Here is a 20943-nt window from a genome sequence, read left to right on the forward strand (position 1 = left end):
AAAGCTTAAAGGTGAAATGAGTGAATCCCAGACATAATGAAAAATGCTTGCCGCTTTATTCCCCCTAGTGGACGAAAAGGGTCCAACAGCAAAAGGGAACAACCACAAAATAAAATACAAAACAGATCCTCTATAAATGGAAAGTATGAAAATACACTTGCCCTTGTGGCTATCAAAAACATGAAGTACCAGTATATACAGTGGAAGGGATTTTACACTACGGACGAGGAACTCATTACACAAAGCTGGGTTTTCAGTCACACATTCAAAGCATTCAGTCACATGCACAACAGTAATATTCAATAATTTCCCAAACATTCATCATCTCATCCTGCACACGCTTCTCTTGTTTAGATTTAAAACAAAAGGAAAACCTTTACATGCCTCAGTCTAACTGGACAAAAACAGTAAAGTTGTTAATCAGCACTGATCGGCGATCAGCTTTGCATTTCTGTGCTCAATGAGCACAGCCGTTTCAAAGAAGAAGAAAAAGGTGATCTGAGTTCCAGTCAGTGTGAAGCTGGAGAGCACTTTAGCATGGCCTCCTTCAACTGTCCTTGTCTAGTGTGGTTGCCAAGGTCACTGTAGTGATGGGCTGACCGATGCCATGTATCTGCATACGAGCAAGTTTCTTCTGCTCACACTCGGTCACCAGGCTGTTGAGCTCAGCTGCGCTGTAGCCAATCAGAGTCCTCAGGTCGCACACAAACTTGTAGACAAAGCGCTTGCCTTGCACTTTGCTGATCATGTCCCCATCATAATAATACCTAAATGAGGATATGAAAGAGAGAAGCTCTCAATACAAAGCTGAAATTAAACCATCTGTACATTTTAACACACTGTTTGATAACACTGGAGGTGTTTAAAGAGTACCATGGAAAATGGAGGATTTGTTGTTTTTGGATCTTGGAATGTATTAAATCAAGATCACAAAGGTCAAGATATTTCTGCATGATGCTTTAATTTTGTCACTTTTTTACTTTGTCACATGAAGAGAAGATGGAAGGGAAGGAAAAGAGGATAAAAAAGGGAAGGAAAAGAGACCAAGAGTAGAAATAAGAAGTTATTGGTGATCAAATCCAATAAAGAAGTGCTACAACATAATAGATGCCAATTGTCATTTAACACCACGACTAAAAACTCCACCACCATGTTTTATGACCATGCAATTCAAAGCTACAGATGCCGTTTAAAAACAATAAACAGAAAGAGACTAACCTGAGGGCTCTGCTGAGTTTCTCGTAGTTCATAGTAGGCTTGTTCTTGCGCTGGCCCCATTTTTGAGCCACAAGCTCGGGCTGGTTAAGTTTGAACTCTCCCTCCTCCCCCACCCAGGAAATGCAGTCTCTCGCATCCTTATCCGTCAGCAACTCCAGCAAAAACTGCCACAGCTGGATCTGACCGTTGTTACCTGGCCCGAGAAAAACAACATGAAATATAACATTTGCATTCAATAAATACTGCACCACCACAGCACTATCATTATGTTTTAATAATTTAATAATCAAGTATTATCTAAATATCAAAAGGTTGCAGTGTTTATTCCTGATGTGTAGAGGGATTTTTAAAAGGGAGAGTTCAGCTCAGGTCGCAGTGTGGTTGTCTGACGTACGGACACAAACAGTCAAGGCTGGTTTAGCAGTGCCCGCTCCACCATGCCAATCACTTTACATTTTTACATTTTTGCCATTTGACTAAAGGCTCACTAAATAAAACCCAAGTCTGCTTAAGTCTATGACACCTTAAAAACATGTTTACTGATTTTTCTCACCATTGAACAACCTTTTCTACCTGAAAATAAATAAAGGTATGTGCCCTCTTATAAACCACAGCTCACAGCACACATAAGTTGTGGATCCACTGCTGCCATTAACAGCAAGTTCAAATGTGTTTTGTGACTCCGGTGTTCAAAATCAACTTTTTACCTCAATGGATTTTGGTGTATGAGAGAAAATAGTTTATACACCACATTATGGCGAGATAAAGAGGTGAAAATATGATCACCTTGAGCAGGCTTAGAACTTATTAGTATTTTTGAGTGGCTAAAATCTGTTTTTTTCCATGTGGCGCTCATGTTTTCAGCGAGGCTAAGCTTCCATGTCTCAGGCTAGTTCCCAGTGATGGTGGCGCACACAGTGAAGTTAGCTTTAACTGTATGTGACCGCCTCATTCAAGCACACTTCAGATAACCCAAACTAGCTTTTTCTGAGTAGAACAGTAGAAAATGTAAAAACAATTTATCTTTAATCACCATTTTTCCACACCCGGCCAATCACTCCGCAAAGCAACAATTTGGCAAACACTTTCAGGCCGTTGAAGCGACATTGAAGATGCTTACAGACTGTGCAAACAACGTACAGTGTTCTTATGACTCGTGTGTTTACCTGTGCGGTTGCCAGGTGAACTGCGCTCTTCTCCTCCTGAGATACGTGGGGCTCTGGGGCCTCGGTTCTGCTTCATAGCCTTTATGGCGGTGGGTGTGCTCACCTGAGTCGGGATTATCTGCACAGCTGGAACAAGGCAAAAGTTCAAATGACTGTTGATGTTCTAATAAGAGCTGCAGCTAAGTGTGTTTTTATTAGGCAGCCAATTGTCTTCATAATTAATCAATATTTCACATAATATTTCATGGTTACATATTAAATATTAAGGAAGATTTGTTTACAACGAAAACTGATCACTTTTACTTCTACTTGGGTTCCCGTAGTGTTGCAGCACTGCAGCCCATTTCCCCCAGCCTTTCCTCAGTGAGGAAGCGAGACTAATAATAGTCAAATATAACATTACTCAAGAGCCAGAGAAGCCCAACAAACCAAAAAACGATATTAAATTACTTATCATATTCATAACAATAAAGCAAGAAATGGAGGATTTTCACATATCTCGTAAAGAAATAATTAATTGTCAATTAAATTTCAAGTTAGACAACTAATCAGTTAGTTTGGAAACAAACCCTTTAAAATACATAGGACTGTATCTTCCTCAAATAGTTTTTTATGCATCCATAGAACACTTACGCTGATCAATTGTGACTGTGGCGTCTCCTCCTGACTGGTCCTGACTGGCCAGTACATCTGAAATACATACAGGTGATAGATTTAATGAAGCACTTGAGTTTGCCCTCTGTTTAAATCCAAACACACTCTGTCAACCATCAGGATTATTTGTACTTGACGGACACACACAGTGACTTACATTTGCGCAGGAGTTCCAGGTGACTCCAGAGTATCTCTCCATTTGGCACTTTCTGAAGGAACTCCTCTTGGTTAAAAGAGCAGAGGTCTCGACCTGGGATGTGAATGCTGCCTATTTCCATCTCATCAATGTTGAATTCCTTCATTACCCAAACAGCCCAGTGGATCACCTGATCAGCTGTCCAGAGCAAGGGGTCTGGGGGAAGGAGAAGAAACCACACATACTTAGGTTTGGATTGATTCGATTTTCTGCATAGTTAAGTATGTTGCGCAAGCGCTCCTCACCATATGGTATTCCCAGGCGGACCTGCTCTTTGCGGTAGCCTTCCAGGGCTGCGGCCCAGCGTGTCACCTGTTCAGAAGTCTCATCAGAGAGACCGGACCTCTCCACAGCGATCAGCTGACCCTCCTCCACCAGTGTACCCTCCTCTCCTGCCGCATCTGGATCAATCACCACTTCGACCGTTTCCACTGGCTTCACTATTTCCAAAATGTTCAGCTTCTCCTCACCTGAGCAAAGCAAAACCAAGCAAATAAAGATTTACAGCAATAGATTTTTTTTTTTCTGATCTCTGAAACATTCCATCTGTGTCATTCTTTACCTGGTTTGGTTATAATCTGCAAACTGAGCTGCACTGTGCCATCTGTCTTTACGCCCTGATCAAAGAGGCTGTGGTCAGGGTGAAGCTAGAAGGAAGAACACAACAGATATCAGAACAAGCAAGATCTCAACATACTTTGCGGTGACTTTGCGGAAGACCTGCATTAGACACCATGTGTTACCTGAATATCCTGCAAGCAAATCTCATATGCATCCAGTGATATTTGGATACGGGGCTCCAAAAGCTTTTTCAAATTTCCAATAGGCTCATTAATGTCAATGTCTTGCTGAACCAAATCAGATGCAGTGATTGTTTGCTCCTCAACACTGTGGGGGGGGAACAAAAAGAACTTTAGATCTGCAGTTACTGTATGTGCAAGAAAATAAACCTCAAGTTATCAACTCACCCTTCCTCCAGGCATGCTTGTTTCTCCTGTCCATCGATCTCAATCTCTATCATCTCTTCTCCTTCACTTTTAGACATTCTGTTTTTTACGCAGAGAGCCAAACTGTAGGAAAGTAACAGAAGAAATGTCACCAATCCAGTGGAGATACAAACCAGAATCAAAACATAATTACTACAACCATACTTTCAGTTTTATGTCTGGATATTTAGGTTAAACACCATGAATGTGAACAAAGGAAAGCAAATCTTCTGCACATAAGATTCAAATGTTGTTTCATGATTAGTGATTCATATGATTAATGAACCATATAGTACTAAGCATGGGTGCTATTCCAAGGTCTCAAGATTATCGTTTTCTCTTCAGCACATTATTATGGTAATAACACCTGTTTACAACATTGAACTGTCACCTTCTCTGTAACCCAAATTTTACAGTAAATTTAATTGATCAATTTTCCTGCATTTTGATAGTTTGCGATGATAATTTCTCTGCAACCACTAGTAAATGAATTGGTCAACATAAATTTAATCAGCCACTGATGACAAAATGTAAGCTGATGATGAAATATGTTTTACAAATCAGAAATAAGTAAACAAAAATGGTGGGTATTATAAAGCAAAGAGTCGAGGTGACACATCATATTCCAAAGTGTTAATGAGAAGGTAGGGGAGAAACTCGACATTGTAAAATAATCAATTAAATTAATAGAGTTTTTGATATAATATATAATATAATTAAAGTATATTGGGGTCACTCTAGCCACACATGAAAACACAGCCAAAAATAAAAAGAATACATTTAGGCGACATTTAATACAGCCAGAAATTTTTTTACACTCAACACACAGGTGAGTCATCAGTGAAACCAATAGAACCACACACACACACAAATAATGTGTTTGACAAACTTAGGGGGGAACAAAGGAATTGTAAAATATCATTTAATATCATTTATCATTTCATTTATCTTGATCATATCTATCTATATGGGCTAACCCTGCCTCAGTTTAAACAAGTTCTAAAATACATAATTCAAAATAAGGCTGATATTTGCATCACAGCCTCCATGAAAGGAGATTGTGTGGTGCGACACATTTCAAGAAACAAAGGGGTGTGAATACTGGAATAATCTACTTCTTGCATTAAGGGAGTACCATACATCTGACACATATCTGACGTATCTAAGGCAAACCAGGGGTTAGATAACTTTAAACTGTTTTATCTGTATTTTAATGTTCTTGAACTGTCAGTTTCTGTTGCCTGCCTTGGGACTATGGATGTAAATTAGGTTTAACTTTTGTATTTACTAGTGATGTTAATCAACATGTGCTGCATCTATCAATTGAACCAACAACTCAGTAAATTAATAAATGCACTTTTAACATGCCCAGCATTATATTGTTCATCATCCAGTACTTGCTATCAGAGTACAGGGCATTTTCATGCGGAAGTCACTACAGAAAAGCAAAACATCTCAGTGATTTATTTTAGAGAGTTTAGGCTATGAAGAACAAAAAACTTTCAAAGGCTTTACATTTAGGTGCTACTGGTATTACTGGTTATAACAGTACAGTTAAATATTAACAGTAGTAATGTACTAGTTAAACTGTGGACTACTAACATATAACAGTTTAATGTTAGTAATATTTAATACTAGTTATAACAATATTGAGCAGCAGTTTATTATAAGTGACGTTAACAGAACTCTCAATTACAGAAGACACCAGTTTATATGGTATCAAGAGTACTAATTAGGATATTTATTATATTACTAGTTAGAGTGTACTAATATGGAGGCCTCTCAGCCTCGACTCCTCATTGGTCGGCTGGGACAGTTCACTATCTGCTCAGACTGCTAACGTTAGCCAACTCGAGGGCGAGGCTTTGGCGTCTAAAGGCCAAATGGTAGGCCATTAGTACGCACAAATTACCAAACATATGTACACAACATAAACATATGGTGAAAAAAATATCCAAAACAGCACCAATACGCCAGGCTACACGTGTTGCTGTAATGTTGCTACTCCACTGTAGACCAAGTTAGCTAGCGATTTAGCGAGCAAAAGCACCACAGGGGCGAGGCAGCTCGTTACACAACCGCCAGTCCCAGTATGCTTAAGAGCTTTTAAAATATCCTAATCACATCGCAGCGTCATATCGCACACGCAGATCTTTTATTAAAGCATATTTTAACTCTGTGCGTTGAAAACTTTTAAAACGGAAATAGAATAAACGGAAACAAAACAGCATAGGGCAAATGGAAAGGAGCCGGAAATCCTGGCTAAAGGTTTACAGCGCCGCAAGACTTCCGAGAGCAGCTGCGACAGACACAAAGAGCGAACTTTGAGAGGGAAACTAATACCGCAGAACCACAGCGATGTTGATAATACAACGAAACAACTCTTGGATATAAATTAAGTGGGACACAAACAGAAGTATGTACTCAATTAGAGTTTATCGTGTTTGGATGTGTACGCACTACTAGAGGCTGGAGCGCCGCAGGAGCTCTGCTGTTAGCGTTGGCTAGCGGTGGAGTGGTGCAACTGAGTTTGCGGCGTTATTTCTCCACATCTAATAACGTGTGACAATTAACGGATCATGTACAATAGTTGTGGTAGCTTAGCATTGTTTCTATCTAAAAACATAGACGGCCACTTCCCATGGGGCTAACTAGCAACCCACAACAGCAGCGGCTAGTTAGTTAGCTACAAAACAGCGGGAAGAGTCCGAGCACGATGAGCACGAGTCCTTCCGTTGTGACGACGATTAAGTCAGTTTCTTCAAAACAGACGTGTCAATCTCTAAAAAGCATCCATACCTCGTTTAAACCCAGGCCTTCAAATTCGTTGGGGTGTGTTCAAATGTGGTGAATAAGCAGCCAAAAATCTCACACAGACGACTCGTAACATTCAAGTTATTTGTCGAAGTACACACACACTGAGTGAGGAGGGCGGAGACTAACTGGCAACACTGAAGTTAAAACTAAAACAAAACCCTGGCTGATGAACACTGTGGGTGGAATTGGTCGTTATTTTGGCGTGCACTTTATTTTGTTGTATTGTGTTTTATGTTGGAGTGATTGCAGCTGCACAATATAATGAACATCAACATTACTCGTGTTATTTTTACATTTTGCTAGCACTGTAGGCATACACCCACCCGTCCACTCCTCCCACCCAGGTGTAGAATACATTCGCCTCAGTAAAGAGGATACAAACAGCAGCAGCTACAAGGCATTTGAAGTCACGTTGAACTATGTGTAGAACACAGTCACTTTGGATATATATACCTCAGATGTGTGTAATGTGTTTGTTGTTTCATGTCAACAAACAAGTGGAGGAGGATGAGCCCATACACTTACTCCCTTGTAAGAGAAAAAACTTTATTCAAGGACGCAACGTTTCAATCCACTGTGGATCTTTCTCAGATGACATTGATTTTTACAGATATGCAAGTGTCCGGTCACCTCCAGCTTTGTTGTTTTTATGTCTGTCAAATTCTGTGGTCAGTGGCATTTTGTATTGACTGATATGACTGAAACGTGGTCTTATATATTAGCATGTTGTCAATGAGTTTAACTCATGCAGCATATGTATGTAACGCTCAAGCATGTCATGAATAGATCTGATGTGATAGACCTTATTCACAGCAGATATTTCCCGACCTACCCATACACTTGTTTTTTTTCATAAATATATATGTAAATCTAAAAGTTCAGCAAATATATTAAACAGTAGTGGGCAAACATAACATGCTACATCAGTCAGTATTATATCAAAATGTATTTTTTTTAAAAACTAGACAATAAATCTACACAATCATAAATATGTGTAAATTCATAATTTACTGGGTACCAGAATTGCTTCAAGAGTGAAAATCTTTAGTGTTTAATCATCTGACATTAGTCATGATAATAGTCATTATTAACTGAATCAAACATTTTGATCATGATGACCTTTTTGGTCACATTGCCCTACCTTAATTGCATACACAAGCAAAGGCTGCTCATCTTCAATACCACAGCTAATCTATCCATGTTCGATCTATTCAAGCCCTTTGAGTATAAAGAGCAACTGGACCCATGTGTCGCATCACATGAATGGATCAGTAAAAAAAAGGAGTACTTGATGTTTAACTATCTCAATATTAAGTTTAAGTTTGTATTATTATAAACATAATAGTCACCCAATTAAACTGTTAACCCACATATACAGACTTCAATCAAAATCCCATTAATTGTTCTAAGTAACTAGCATGCTGATACAGTGCAATAAATTAATTTGAGATTTCATCTTTCAAGCTGTAAGCCTGTACAACCCAACCATTACTTAATATAAATACTTTATTTTTAATATCTAAAACCGGACAGGATTTCCCCAAGCAATGGAGCAAAATACGAGTTGAGACTTCCCCCTACACATGTGATCCATTGCAGGAACCAGGCCTCTGCAAAACCTTAAAATAAATGTGAAAGAATCACTTAAGGGTCCCCATGTAACAACACAAGTACAAGTTCCTCTGGGCTCTTGGCGTGACGGTCGTCTGATATCTGGTTTGTTTAAAAGCAACACTTATTATGAAAGTCACTAAAGACGGAAGTGACCTGTTAAATATATCATTTCCGGGTTGCATTCAAAATAAACGTAATTTTAAATGGTGCGTGAGTGAAGATCGCACAGTTTATGGTAAAATAAATACATGTAGAATGAGTTTTAACTTTAATTCATAAAGGACGAAAAATACAGTCCATCAGTTCAACTTATTTACGTTTCTCATTATTGTCCAACTTACTTAGATAATGCGTCCTTACAGTCATTTGAATTGTATTACGCTATTGTGCTATCAGTACAATGCAAGTTTTTTTTTTTTTTTTTTTTTTTTTTTTATAAATAACCGACACAGGAAGAATAAACTGTTAACTCAAACCCATCCGAGATTTCTAAAAGAAGGCCACTTGCATATACAACTATACAACTATAATGCGAGTTTTACTCTAACATTAACTTCATATTTAATATGTAACACAAACCCAAATTGTAATACAGTGAAGTGTTGATATATATAAGAATCAAGACTTTTATTGGTACATTTGTAACAATTTTGCTTTTATTCTGAAGGAAACAAGCCGGGAGTCTGGTCGTTGCTGCCGCTGCATGAACACAGGCCGGCCAAGATGGCGGAGTACCTTGCTTCCATTTTTGGGACAGAGAAAGATAAGTAAGTAAACGCTTGTATTTGTGAATGGGACGCATATATGTATGCAGTTTATCCCCATCTCCAATGTGCCACTGTGATATGTGTAATTGTATATGTGATGTTTACGTCAGATCATAGGAAAAGATAAAAAAACCGCTTTTAGCTAACACTGCTAGCATGCTTACTAGCTAGCAAATTACCGCGCCGCCACTGTTGGCTCTTGCCACATCTGGGTGCTGGAGCTGTGTTGACTTATTTTCCCCTGAATTAAAAAGCAAATACCAAATAAACTTGGAATGGTTTTGCATGAACAGTATATTTCTTCAAGTAAGGCTCAACTAAGGTTTGAAACAAACTCCGGTCTTTGTTCCAGTTTTCAACACACGGTCAGGCACCAGTCGACCTGCGGCGCGGCTGCGTTATTAAGAACATAAACCACTCATACACCATTATAGTAACTTTAATAGTAACGTTTTAGAAATGAACCATTAACTAAACATTCTGACTAAGTTTTTAACATCCAGCAAAGTCGTATTCTTCGTAACCCATTCATTCCACTTAGTCAAATATGTATTCCTCCTTGCATTCGTGCTCTGTATCTTATCACAATGCTCATAACTACACGAATAGTTTTCTGTTTGTGTAAATGGCAAATAAGACTACACCAATGAACATACGTCTGGTGTTTGTATTATTGTTAAAAAATAAAATATTAACTGATACTAACAAGTTTGCTCTATTTTCTGGGAGTGGCATATACACTATATTGTTTAATAATTAAAACCATTAAAAATAGAGGTAATATTGCAATTAGTAAGGTAGCAGTAGAGTGTGTTTGAGTGTAAATATCTATGGTTAAACTACCTCTTTATTTACTTAACGTTTATTTAATTTTTGATCTGAAATTATTATTATTACCCAAACTGAAATATGTGGATTTGATTCTCTAAGATAATGGCAATTTAATTTTAACTTGCTAATTTACCTCAATGTTGAGTAGTCAACATGGGAGTTTGCCTCCTCAGGGGAAAATGTAATCTGCAGTTTACATCTGTAACTTTTGTTGATGATAGGTGTCTTCAAAAATACATTTGTTTGACTACCCTGGAGAAAAAGCTGGTATAAAATGGATGTTATCTAGTCTAATCTTAACATTTTCTAATCTTCATCATTTTATCCCTTTCCCCAGAGTCAACTGCTCTTTCTATTTTAAAATTGGTGCCTGTCGACATGGAGACCGCTGCTCCAGATTGCACAACAAGCCAACTTTCAGCCAGGTAAAATCATACTTCGTTGATTTCTAAATGTCTACTAAACAATGCACACTTGTGGTACTTTTTTCTGGACTGAATTTACATTTGGTAATTAAAGACTTGTTACAGAAAGACTACAGATAATATTTTGTTTTGTGCCAGGTTGTCTACATAATTAGACTTAGACTTAGACTTAGACTTTATTGTCATTGCACAGAATACACAGCAGTGAAAACTGGCAACGAGATCTCGTATTATTTCTGTAGTATTAAAATAGTGCTAAAAAAAATGAGATTTGATGACCAGCCATAATCAAAACCAATCATGTAAAATGTACTTTTTTATTTTTCAGACAATTGCCCTCCTCAATATTTACCGGAACCCCCAAAACAGTGCCCAGTCTGCTGATGGACTGACCTGTAAGTGTTTCAACTCATAACGGACTCTTGTGACTTTCAGAAATATAATTTCCTGTAATAATAAAAGCCATGTTGTTTTCCTGTCTGACAGGACAGCCAAGCTGTGATTGGACAGCACAACTGCGAAGGCAATTTATGTGTTTCTTATTCTGTCTTATAACAACTAGGTGCCATCAGTGACATGGAGATGCAGGAGCACTATGATGAGTTTTTTGAGGTAACTCATTCTGAAAATTGTCTCATGTAATTCCTCAAATTATGACTACCACGTTACCACTGGTACATTTCCTTTAAGCTCCGATGAGAAATAATTAAGAAATTAAAGAATTCTTCAGCTAAAACTATATACAGGACAGCATGTAGCTATTCGAGACATATTTTTTTAATCATCAGGGAATCATTGGAGCTGTGGTGAAAATTTGCAGATGTGATGACATCAAGTTTTGTTGTATTCAAACAAGGTTTATTTAGAAACAATAAGGATTTTTACACAATCAGAAACTAGGCCTGCAGCGATGAATCTATTGATTGATTACTAAATCAGTTGTCAACTATTTTGAGTGATTTTGAAATAAAACAATCAAAGCTGAATCTTCATACTTTTGATATTTTCAGGGCAGTGGGACTGAGTTGTTTACTAAAACTATGAGTGTATACTTACAATTCATTTCTCCTCCACCTTCATTTTAGGAGGTCTTCACAGAGATGGAAGAAAAATATGGAGAAGTGGAGGAAATGAATGTGTGTGACAACCTCGGAGATCACCTAGTGGGAAATGTGTATGTGAAGGTGAGTGTCGGGCTTAAAACCCACATGAATTACAATTACTGTAACACCATGTTTTTAAAACTTGTATCCAGATTCAGTGGCACGTCTCTTCAGCTGCATTCTCTTGGTCTTTTTATAGTTCCGTTATGAAGAGGACGCTGAGAAGGCGGTGATAGACCTGAATAATCGATGGTTTAACGGACAACCCATCCACGCCGAGCTCTCTCCTGTCACAGATTTCAGAGAAGCTTGCTGTCGTCAGTATGAGATGGGGTGAGTAAGACAAGTCCTTTCATATACTGTATATGTTTATTTAAGCAGGAAAAGGGTATCACTGAGAATAAAATTGCCTTTCAGAAGTGTCCTGTCCACTAATGTTATCTGTAGGACACCTGAGGTTTTCACAAAAACGTCACTGTGTCAATGACCCCTTATAAATTTAAAAATGTCTCTGGACTGCAGCCTCCTGGTTCCCAAATGTTCATGACAACATTTTAACCTCCTTACATTGCCAAATAGGCTGCCATGAATAATAACTTATTAATCGGTCACTTAATTAATTGGTTTGAGTGTGTGTGTTTTTTTTTTATCACTAAAACATTCTCTGATTTGTCAGCTTCAAAAGTTGTGTTGCTCCATGTAACAAAGAAATCATTAAAACAGGGAAAAAAATTGTGAAAGAAACAAGATATTTGAGAACGTCATCATTTTGAAGTTTGGGAAATCTGACATTTAATGGACCAAACAAATCGTTCAATTGAGAAGATAATGAACAGATAAAAAAATAGCTGCAACACAACGTTCAAACAAGTCATTGAGCCTGGTCAAGCATACATGAGGGAGCCAACGGACTCGTTTTGAATTTTCTGGAGATTTTCCTTGTATACTGTTTCACTCGGTCTGGAAAAGCTCCAGAAAATGTCTGGAGCTACAGTTGTGTTCTCACATACAGCTCAGGACAATATCAGGGAAATAACTGAAATGTATGTAATTAGAATACATAAGCTTATTTTTATTGAGTTGTGTATAACTTGGTTTTGCATTTTACATTATTCCACCTCAGATGTTAAATCTGTTTTTGTGTTCTCTGCACAGGGAATGCACTCGGGGCGGCTTCTGTAATTTCATGCACCTGAAGCCCATCTCGCGTGAACTGAGAAGAGAGCTCTATGGACGCCGGAGAAAGGGGTACAGACCTTTTCATTAACTTCAAATCTGCGTTTTTATGTTGTTTTATTGCATCCACACTCACTATTTCTGCATCTCCACAGCCGCCATAGGTCTCGATCTCGATCAAGAGAGAGACGATCTCGCTCAAGAGACAGAGGACGAGGAGGCGGCGGCGGAGGAGGAGGAGGAGGTGGAGGTGGAGGAGGTGGCGGAGGAGGCGGTGGCCGTGACGGAGGTGGCCGTGACCACGAGAGACGTCGTTCCAGAGACAGAGAGCGCTCAGGACGATTCTGAACCACAAGCCATGACTACTCGTCCCTCCCTCCCTCCATCCATCCCCAGTCTTTTTTTTAAGTTTGTACCCTCCAGATATATTCTAGGATTAACGGAAATGTTCCTGAGTATAAAGCTGTGACAGCATTGATGCCCTTGTTTTGTCCTTGATTTCTGAAAATGACTTTCACCTCATTAAATTGAACATTTTTACTTAATACGGCTTATATGAGTATTGCTTGTGAAATGGTAAACAGTCTTGTTTATGTTGTGCTTTTCTAATCTTGATCCTTATCAATCCTTCTGGTTAAAGATGACTAACTCTACCACTGATCCACCATTGACCCATGTTAATGGAGAGCATGAATCTCAGAAAAAAGATCATTGTTTTTTTCAAGTCCTTTTCAAACAAGATTTGTAACTAATGTAGTAGTGAATTAACAACAGTGTCCAAGTTATTTCATTACTCAGAGGTCACTGTTTAAAATGAGCACTTTCATCTCTTGCTACTTTTAAAAAGCCCTGTCGATGCATGTAACTCATATAAAACTCACATTTGACTGTAGCTTAGTTCAGTCCTTGAATCAAATGAAGCAAAACAGTGATACACACAAGCCACTTTATTATGCACACTGATGCCTTTCTATCATCTCAAACAAGTCATGATTTGTACAGGAAGGTTTTATTTATGTATTTCTCAGTTGACAACACTATACTCAGAATACTCAAAGCTTCGGTCATAGTGTAATACAAATCATCTGATCTACAGTATGCCTTGTCATAACACAAACATAGTGAGACCTCTCTCAGTGGTTTTGCAACAGGGTAGTCAAAACAGTCGGTTGCCTGGAGCCTGAAGCTAAGAGGCGCCCCAGAGAAAGCATTTCACATTAGTTCATATGAAAAACAATTTAGTTAGAAACCCATCAAATTTTATGACCGGCTATGGACAGCAGACAACGTTTATTGCCTAGCGAGGCCTCATGCTCTTAGCTTGCTGCCAACAGCTTACTGATTCCAGAAAGAGACCCCATGAAGCTGCATGTGGTACAGAAAAAAAAAGAAAGGACATGAAGATAAACTCCAGAAGCAGCTGTACAACAGTTGTTTAGTTCTGTCAGAGTAATTGATGTAAAAACAGTCATAATGTTTTGTAATTTAATAGTGTTTATACTAGCAGTAGCACATATTGTGATTTAAAAAAAAGACTGGTGATAACTAATATTGATAATTATAGCATCACAATTGGATCTGGATTATGTGGCTTTTTAATCACAGTTACCCACAGAGTGAGGACAGCAGTTATTGTTATTACTACTACTAATAATAATAATTATATCATCAGGTCTGGAACTGGTACCTGCAGAGACAGAGACAGAGAGAGGACAAGGTTAATGTCATATGATAATGATATGGCACGATGTAATGCATCCAATTACCCGGCCCTGGGAGTTCTTGTAAAAGTAATCTCAAAACATATTTATTTTGAGTGGCTTTTAACATTTTCCCTCTGTTCTTATTGTACATTTCATAATTTTACTGATTCTTATTTTATTCTTTTATTGTATTTTTAATGTGAGGCCCTTTGATCACCTTGCAGGTATTGTTAAGTTCTATGTATACATGCTATAATAAACATTGATTAATGCTTATTATGATTTGATATGCATACAGAGAGAAAGAGAGAGCTCAGTGCACCACTGGAGTTTCTTCCACACTTGAGGCGTGTAGCAGCTTAGAAGGAAAATAAATTCTTCACACTTGACTTTTGTCCTCATTTCGCCTGTGCTTAACATGTGTAATGTGTCAGTTGACCAGAAGGTGGCAGACGAGACACACTGCTGTGCGAGTACTCAGTGTGACACTGTATGTGCGTCAGTGATGGGAACTTTGTCACTGTGGCTCCAAAACACAGCACCCTCAGTGAATCCAGGGCTTTCACACTGTCATGGCATTTATTCTACGTTAATAACCATGCTCCGTCACTAAAAAGTAGCGCATCAAATTGTAGAAGTGAGATTCTGCAGAACTTTTTTTTTTGCTCCTTCACAAATAACTTGTGAATCTTTTGTGAAGATGATTTTTTTTCTTCTTTTAATGGCACCATGATTTCCGATAAAAGGGAAAACATCTCAAATGACTCATCGGCTCCGATGTCACTGAATATTGACTTCACGTGGAAGCGACACTCACTGTGCTGAACTGGAAACTGTAACCATCAACTTCATTATTTAACAGGGCCGCTCTGAAGGGGGCAAACCAGTCATAGCACAACAAATAGGATATAACAGCAGATGCAAAACAACAGACAACCATACCGCCCTTGACTGAAGGGAAGGACAGCCTCTGTGTGTGTGTGTGTGTGTGTAGTTATTTGATCTATCTCTATCAGCAGGGAGAGACAATAACCAAAAACCAAAGGTGGAAATTACTAAATCACATTGACAAGCATTTCTGTAACTGAATGATGGGCTGGAGAAGAAACTGGAAACTTGCTAATCAGTAGAGTTTAATCTTCTTTGGGTCATCAAGAGAAAGTCACAACACTTGTGACCTTGACCTCTTTTGATTTATGGACTTGCAGCATGACTGGAGATGGAGGGATGGTATATCTTTTTGAAGTTGCAAATCATACGGTATCTCCCTGATACGGTATTATCGTTTACCAACATTTTATTTTGTTTTTTACGATTGTTATTGTCTTTTTGTGTCTCCCCCTCGTGCTGTTCAAAAGTAGTCACTTTTTTTGTATACTTAAAGCTGTGATGCGTAACTTGTTATTTTTGCATTATGTAACATTATTATTTGTAATATTTGCTTTTTGTGTATACATAGGATTGGGCAAGCTGGAGGCAGATGATCTGCTGTAGTGACCCCTAAATGGAGAAGTTGAAAGAAGAAGAAGAAGTATCAGCCGCACAGGGGTGGATAAGACAAAAAAGGGTTTATCCTGTCAAACTACTGAATGACCAGGTTTTTTAGTAGTGGAGTTCACTTCTGAGACTTTTCATGAGCACTTCTTTGCGGTTTCAGACACTCATACTTTAACCTGTTTGCCGTTGTCTCGCCTTACGAGCTCAACATTGTTGTTGTTTCCGTCTCAACGGAGAACAAATCACCTGCTGTGTGCAGAGCAGCAATGTCGCCTGCCAGGTGTTCGAAGGAGTTCGAAACGCCGCTATACTGGGAAACCTACAAAGAGATGTGTATGGCTTAATATAGTTGTTAATATTATATATTTATATTTTAAAGATAAGCATTAGAGTACTCATTAAAACATGATCACAGTAAAGTAGCAGTTTCTCCACCTCTGCTTAGGACACTGTAAATAATGCAGTTTTAGACACGTTTGAAGTTTCGATCATTATCAGTCACATGAGGGAAGGACTCCAGTTGGACTTTCACCTTCAACCCCAGAGAACAGACGTCCTGCAACACTGTGTGGCCTCCACAGAGCCCTGTCAAGATCAACTATATCTGCAAAAGTTAGGTAGAGTTGACCATCAGTGTGACGTGTACACAGGACTATGTACGATTTGTAAAAAAACAAAACAACAAAAAACATTTGCAAAACAGGAAAACTAAAAAAATGGCTAACTAGCTTTTAGACCCAAGAGCAGAAAATGACCAGACCATGACCAGAAGAGTCACCACAGGATGAAATCCCTGCTTTAAAGGTCTAGGATGTCACTTTGAGGAGGGTTTTCTTTTGGCCGAAATGGAATAAACTACTACTATTAGTGTGTTTTAACTGCTTTTAAAAACTGCCTTTTTTTGTAGCTTTAGAGTAAGAATTAAATGTACTTAATTTAATGGAGGCTGCCATCAAATCAGCTGGAGTGTGCATTTAATGTTTTTAAGTTGCAGTTTACTAAGTAAACAAAGAAGAATTAAATCATTTCTGGTATGAGAAGGCCACCATCGTTCCCTGACCTGCCTGAGAAAGGGAGGGGCGAGCGGAGAAGTTATATTGTTATAATCTGCAGTCTCACCATACATCTCAAAAGTCTTACACACTGGACTAAAATGAACTTGTTTGAAAATGATGGCAAAAGGAAAGTGTGGCGTAAAGTCAGAATCTCTGAATTGCCATGTGACCTTTGCACAAGCCTCAGCCTTTGTGGAAAACATCGCAAACAGTTTCCACATTGCCTTAAAATGTCAGCAGCAGGTTTATCTCTTCATTTTCCATTTGGCCCCCTTTTCTTCCCTCTCCCTTCCACACTTAGTTCAGACACTCAGGAAAACCCGCTGAGGCTGACCCTTAGGCAGTCTGACCGCTCTACAAGCACAAGTAGCCACTGTTCAAACAGCGAGACCACACGCGTCTGGAACGAACCCTTTGAACAAACAGAACACAGAGCGTAAGCACATGTGTTCTGAGATATGTTACATGTTTTTTTTTAAATGATATAACAATACGTTTTCCCTGGTAGCAGCCACAAAAATTAGATTACTAACAAAAAATATTCAAGATAACTACATATTGTCCTATGTTTTATATAAAAGAGAATTAAAAAATAACTGTGAAGTAACGTTGACCTTAAGTTTTGATCACCAAATTGTAATCGATCCATTCAAATTTGTAGCAAATTTAAGGTACTTTGTTTCTATAGCCCTTAACAACAACCCACAGTCGAGCAAAGTGCTTTACAAAATAAAAGCATGACAGACACACACAGCATTAAAAGCACACAGTAAGAACAAATTCATGAAACATAAATCAAAGCATGAAAATACCAAATAAAAACTCACAAGAATAAAAACTGTCACCACACTACTGGGTATTAAACACCATTCTGAATAAATATGTTTTAAGTTTGGATTTAAAAAAGGTTCCATTATCCTCCATTATGATAATGGAAGCACTTTCACATATGCACACACATTCGTTATCCAAATGTATTTTTCATGTGACTGAAACATTTCCACAGTTACAGATACATGTGCCAAGTTAAAACATCTGATGCCAATAACAGCTGACCCAGTAAACAATGAAAACAGACATGTCACACTGTGTATGCATCAAGTTACATTCAAGTGCAGGAGAAGAGTTAGAACTACTTCCTGTCAAATTGCTTTCCTTAGCACCACTCAACTTCGACCCATGCCTTCAAGCAGAACTCAGTGAAATTGTAAATAACAACATGGGAAGTCTGAAAATATTTTGAAATGGTAAATGGTTTGTATTTATTTTACTTGTCTCTAGTCTTGATGATCACTCGAAGCTGCTTTACACTACAGTTGTACCATTCATCGTGATTTGACCTGCACCACCTCCTCTAAATAGGAGCTTAATTTACGCAACACTTAATTTTTTACACAACTTGACATCATCAGACCATTAACTCCTCAGGTAAATGTTTACTGATGTTATAAATCAAGTGACAAGTAAGCTCATTTTCCCACAGAATTCCATTCAGATTGACTTTTTTGCTACCAGCAGAATCGCCCCCTGGTGGCTAAGCACTACTTCAGTCCTATACTTCTAGGGCTTCATTTTTCAAACCAGAAGACAATGTCTGTTTATGTAAACCATGACGTACCATCCATCCATTTTCTACTTGTGCCAATCTCAGCTGACATAAGGCAATAGGCGGGGTAGAGACCCTGGACATTTCGCCATGTCCATCGCAGGGCCACATATAGACAAACAACCTTTCACACCTACGGTCAATTTAGAATGTCTAATTGACCTAATCCTGTGGGAGGAGGTCGGAGGATCCAGAGAAAACCCACACACATACGCGGAGAACATGCAAACTCCATGTAGAAAGGCCCTTGTACCAACCAGGGCTTGAACACGGGCAAGAGTACCATGAGGCACCGTTAAGTAAGGCAGCTGAGTCACTGCTGCTGACTGAGGTTTACTTTTAACATGAGTGACATGTTTGATAATGTCAAGCAGAAGTGTTATACACAGGCTTAAAGGTTACAGATAGAAAGAGGTTTTTGCTGATTGGGATGGGTAAAAATAAAATATTACCCATTTACCCATTTGTGGACTGATGTAAATGTTCATTTTGGACATGTTGTCTTGTGAAAGCAGGAATAAGTTCAGATGGGATTAAAGTCAGTAACAGTGTTCTGGGCTCTGTTATTTTGCATCTTTTCTCAGTGACACCGCACTCTGGTGTGAATAACATGTCCCACTCAAAGTGGCACAAATGGAAAGCCATCGGTTTCTGAGCCAGTGCACAGCTACCGGCAGTGACGGAGGACATTCGTCATTGGGTTTTGCCGTAGGTTATGTCACCTGGTTGGACTCCAGCGTCAGTAACAGCCCTGCTGCTACAGCCTATCACACACACACACACACACACACGCCATTATCTAACTGACCGGAGTGATGTCAGTGGGTCAAGGCAGCTGCAGTCACAACCCTTTGCCTAGAAAAATCACACTTGCGTCAGTGCTCCAAATGGTTCAACCTTGATCCTGTCGCCATTTGTCTCTTGGAGATCAATAGGTTTGAAAATAGCACCGTTCAGTTTTTAATGAATGAAGAATGCACACTGTCTCGTCGGGCCAGTCTGGCTGCACACACAACATTACACATCTATACTGAAATCCCCTCAGGTTTGTTTGTGTTGCATGAAAAATCCGACAAGGAGTTGAGGACTGCGGAGTGTAAACAGGGAGAAATATGTTTCAAGCGAAGCCTTTGATGTATACCCATTGATGTAAAGATATATATTTACCATGTCGGTGCAACTTCAGTTTGTTTATTATCATTTCTTTTTCCTCACGTTTTATTTTTTGTTTATGTCCTCAGCATCATGAAAGATTTTCCTTGTTTTGAAAGGACTGTTTTTAAAAATCGAATTTCTTGTTTCTTATCTTAGATACCGTGGATATAAAGATATCAAAGAAAACAATCTAAAAGTGCTTCATGGAAAAAATTCCATCTTTCAAGGCTAATCGGGCTTTCCCTTTTAAGCAGAAGCCACAAGGCACCATTAAGTACAATTGTATAGATGATAAGGCTTATAGAGTATAAAATATTCAAATTAAATTAGTTAGTAAGTGCTGGTGACTGAGCTTTACTTTAAACATTAGTAACATGTTTGATAATGACAAGCAGAAGTGTTAAAAAGAGGTTTTTACCGGTTGGTATGGGTAAAAGTAAAAAATTTGCATAATAAAAATGTTGAATAGTTATATGTGTAGACTAAATGATGCAGAGGTAAAAAATTCCTAACATGTTTTTTTCATGCAAAACAAAAAAGGGGAATTGTATGGACAGAGGTCAGAATTGAGGGTCTCGCTATTAGGACCAGGTTTTCGTTCTGGTCAGTGTTTATGCCAGAAAAGGTCCTACAAAGGTAACAAATACAAGTACCACTGACCCCCCTCCCCTCCCACCGACAGCATGGTGCTTTCAGTGGGGGTCATGTTTACATGTTTGTGATGAGCCAAAAATAAAAGTTGATATTCTGGTTGGTGGTGAGTGAATACGTCGTCAATTTAGTTGCATTGTTTAATTTATCTTAGGAAACATTACCCGAAGGATTCATTTTTCTCTGTCTTCATTAGTGGCATTATGTTTATATTTCATAACGTCCTAAACTCCAACAAAACTGCTATTAATAGAGTGTATTTTGGTAACTGTGCACCATGTTATCCTGCAGTGCCAACTGTCTTGACCTTTTTTGCACTTTTT

At 38.5% G+C, this 20943-nt stretch overlaps 2 protein-coding genes across 2 annotated transcripts; one reads left to right on the forward strand and one right to left on the reverse strand.

The window, feature by feature from the left end:
* Positions 1-34: 34 nt before the first annotated feature.
* gabpa (GA binding protein transcription factor subunit alpha) lies at positions 35-7178 on the reverse strand. The gene is made up of 10 exons (XM_058622797.1): positions 7020-7178; positions 4203-4304; positions 3978-4122; positions 3797-3881; positions 3480-3704; positions 3196-3390; positions 3018-3074; positions 2385-2510; positions 1219-1411; positions 35-767 (listed from the first exon to the last, which is right to left on the reverse strand). The coding sequence occupies exons 2-10, from the start codon at positions 4277-4279 to the stop codon at positions 548-550; spliced, it is 1323 nt and encodes a 440-aa protein (XP_058478780.1). The 5' UTR covers positions 4280-4304; positions 7020-7178; the 3' UTR covers positions 35-547.
* On the forward strand, positions 6477-13498 carry u2af1 (U2 small nuclear RNA auxiliary factor 1). Its single transcript, XM_058622798.1, has 9 exons — positions 6477-6636; positions 9319-9418; positions 10587-10674; positions 11003-11069; positions 11237-11286; positions 11760-11858; positions 11977-12110; positions 12933-13025; positions 13109-13498. Exons 2-9 carry the CDS (start codon positions 9375-9377, stop codon positions 13299-13301), a joined length of 768 nt encoding a protein of 255 aa, XP_058478781.1. The 5' UTR covers positions 6477-6636; positions 9319-9374; the 3' UTR covers positions 13302-13498.
* The last annotated feature ends 7445 nt before the right edge of the window (positions 13499-20943 follow it).

Source organism: Solea solea, chromosome 2 (genome assembly GCF_958295425.1).
Source record: "Solea solea chromosome 2, fSolSol10.1, whole genome shotgun sequence".
Classification (NCBI taxonomy): Eukaryota; Metazoa; Chordata; class Actinopteri; order Pleuronectiformes; family Soleidae; genus Solea; species Solea solea.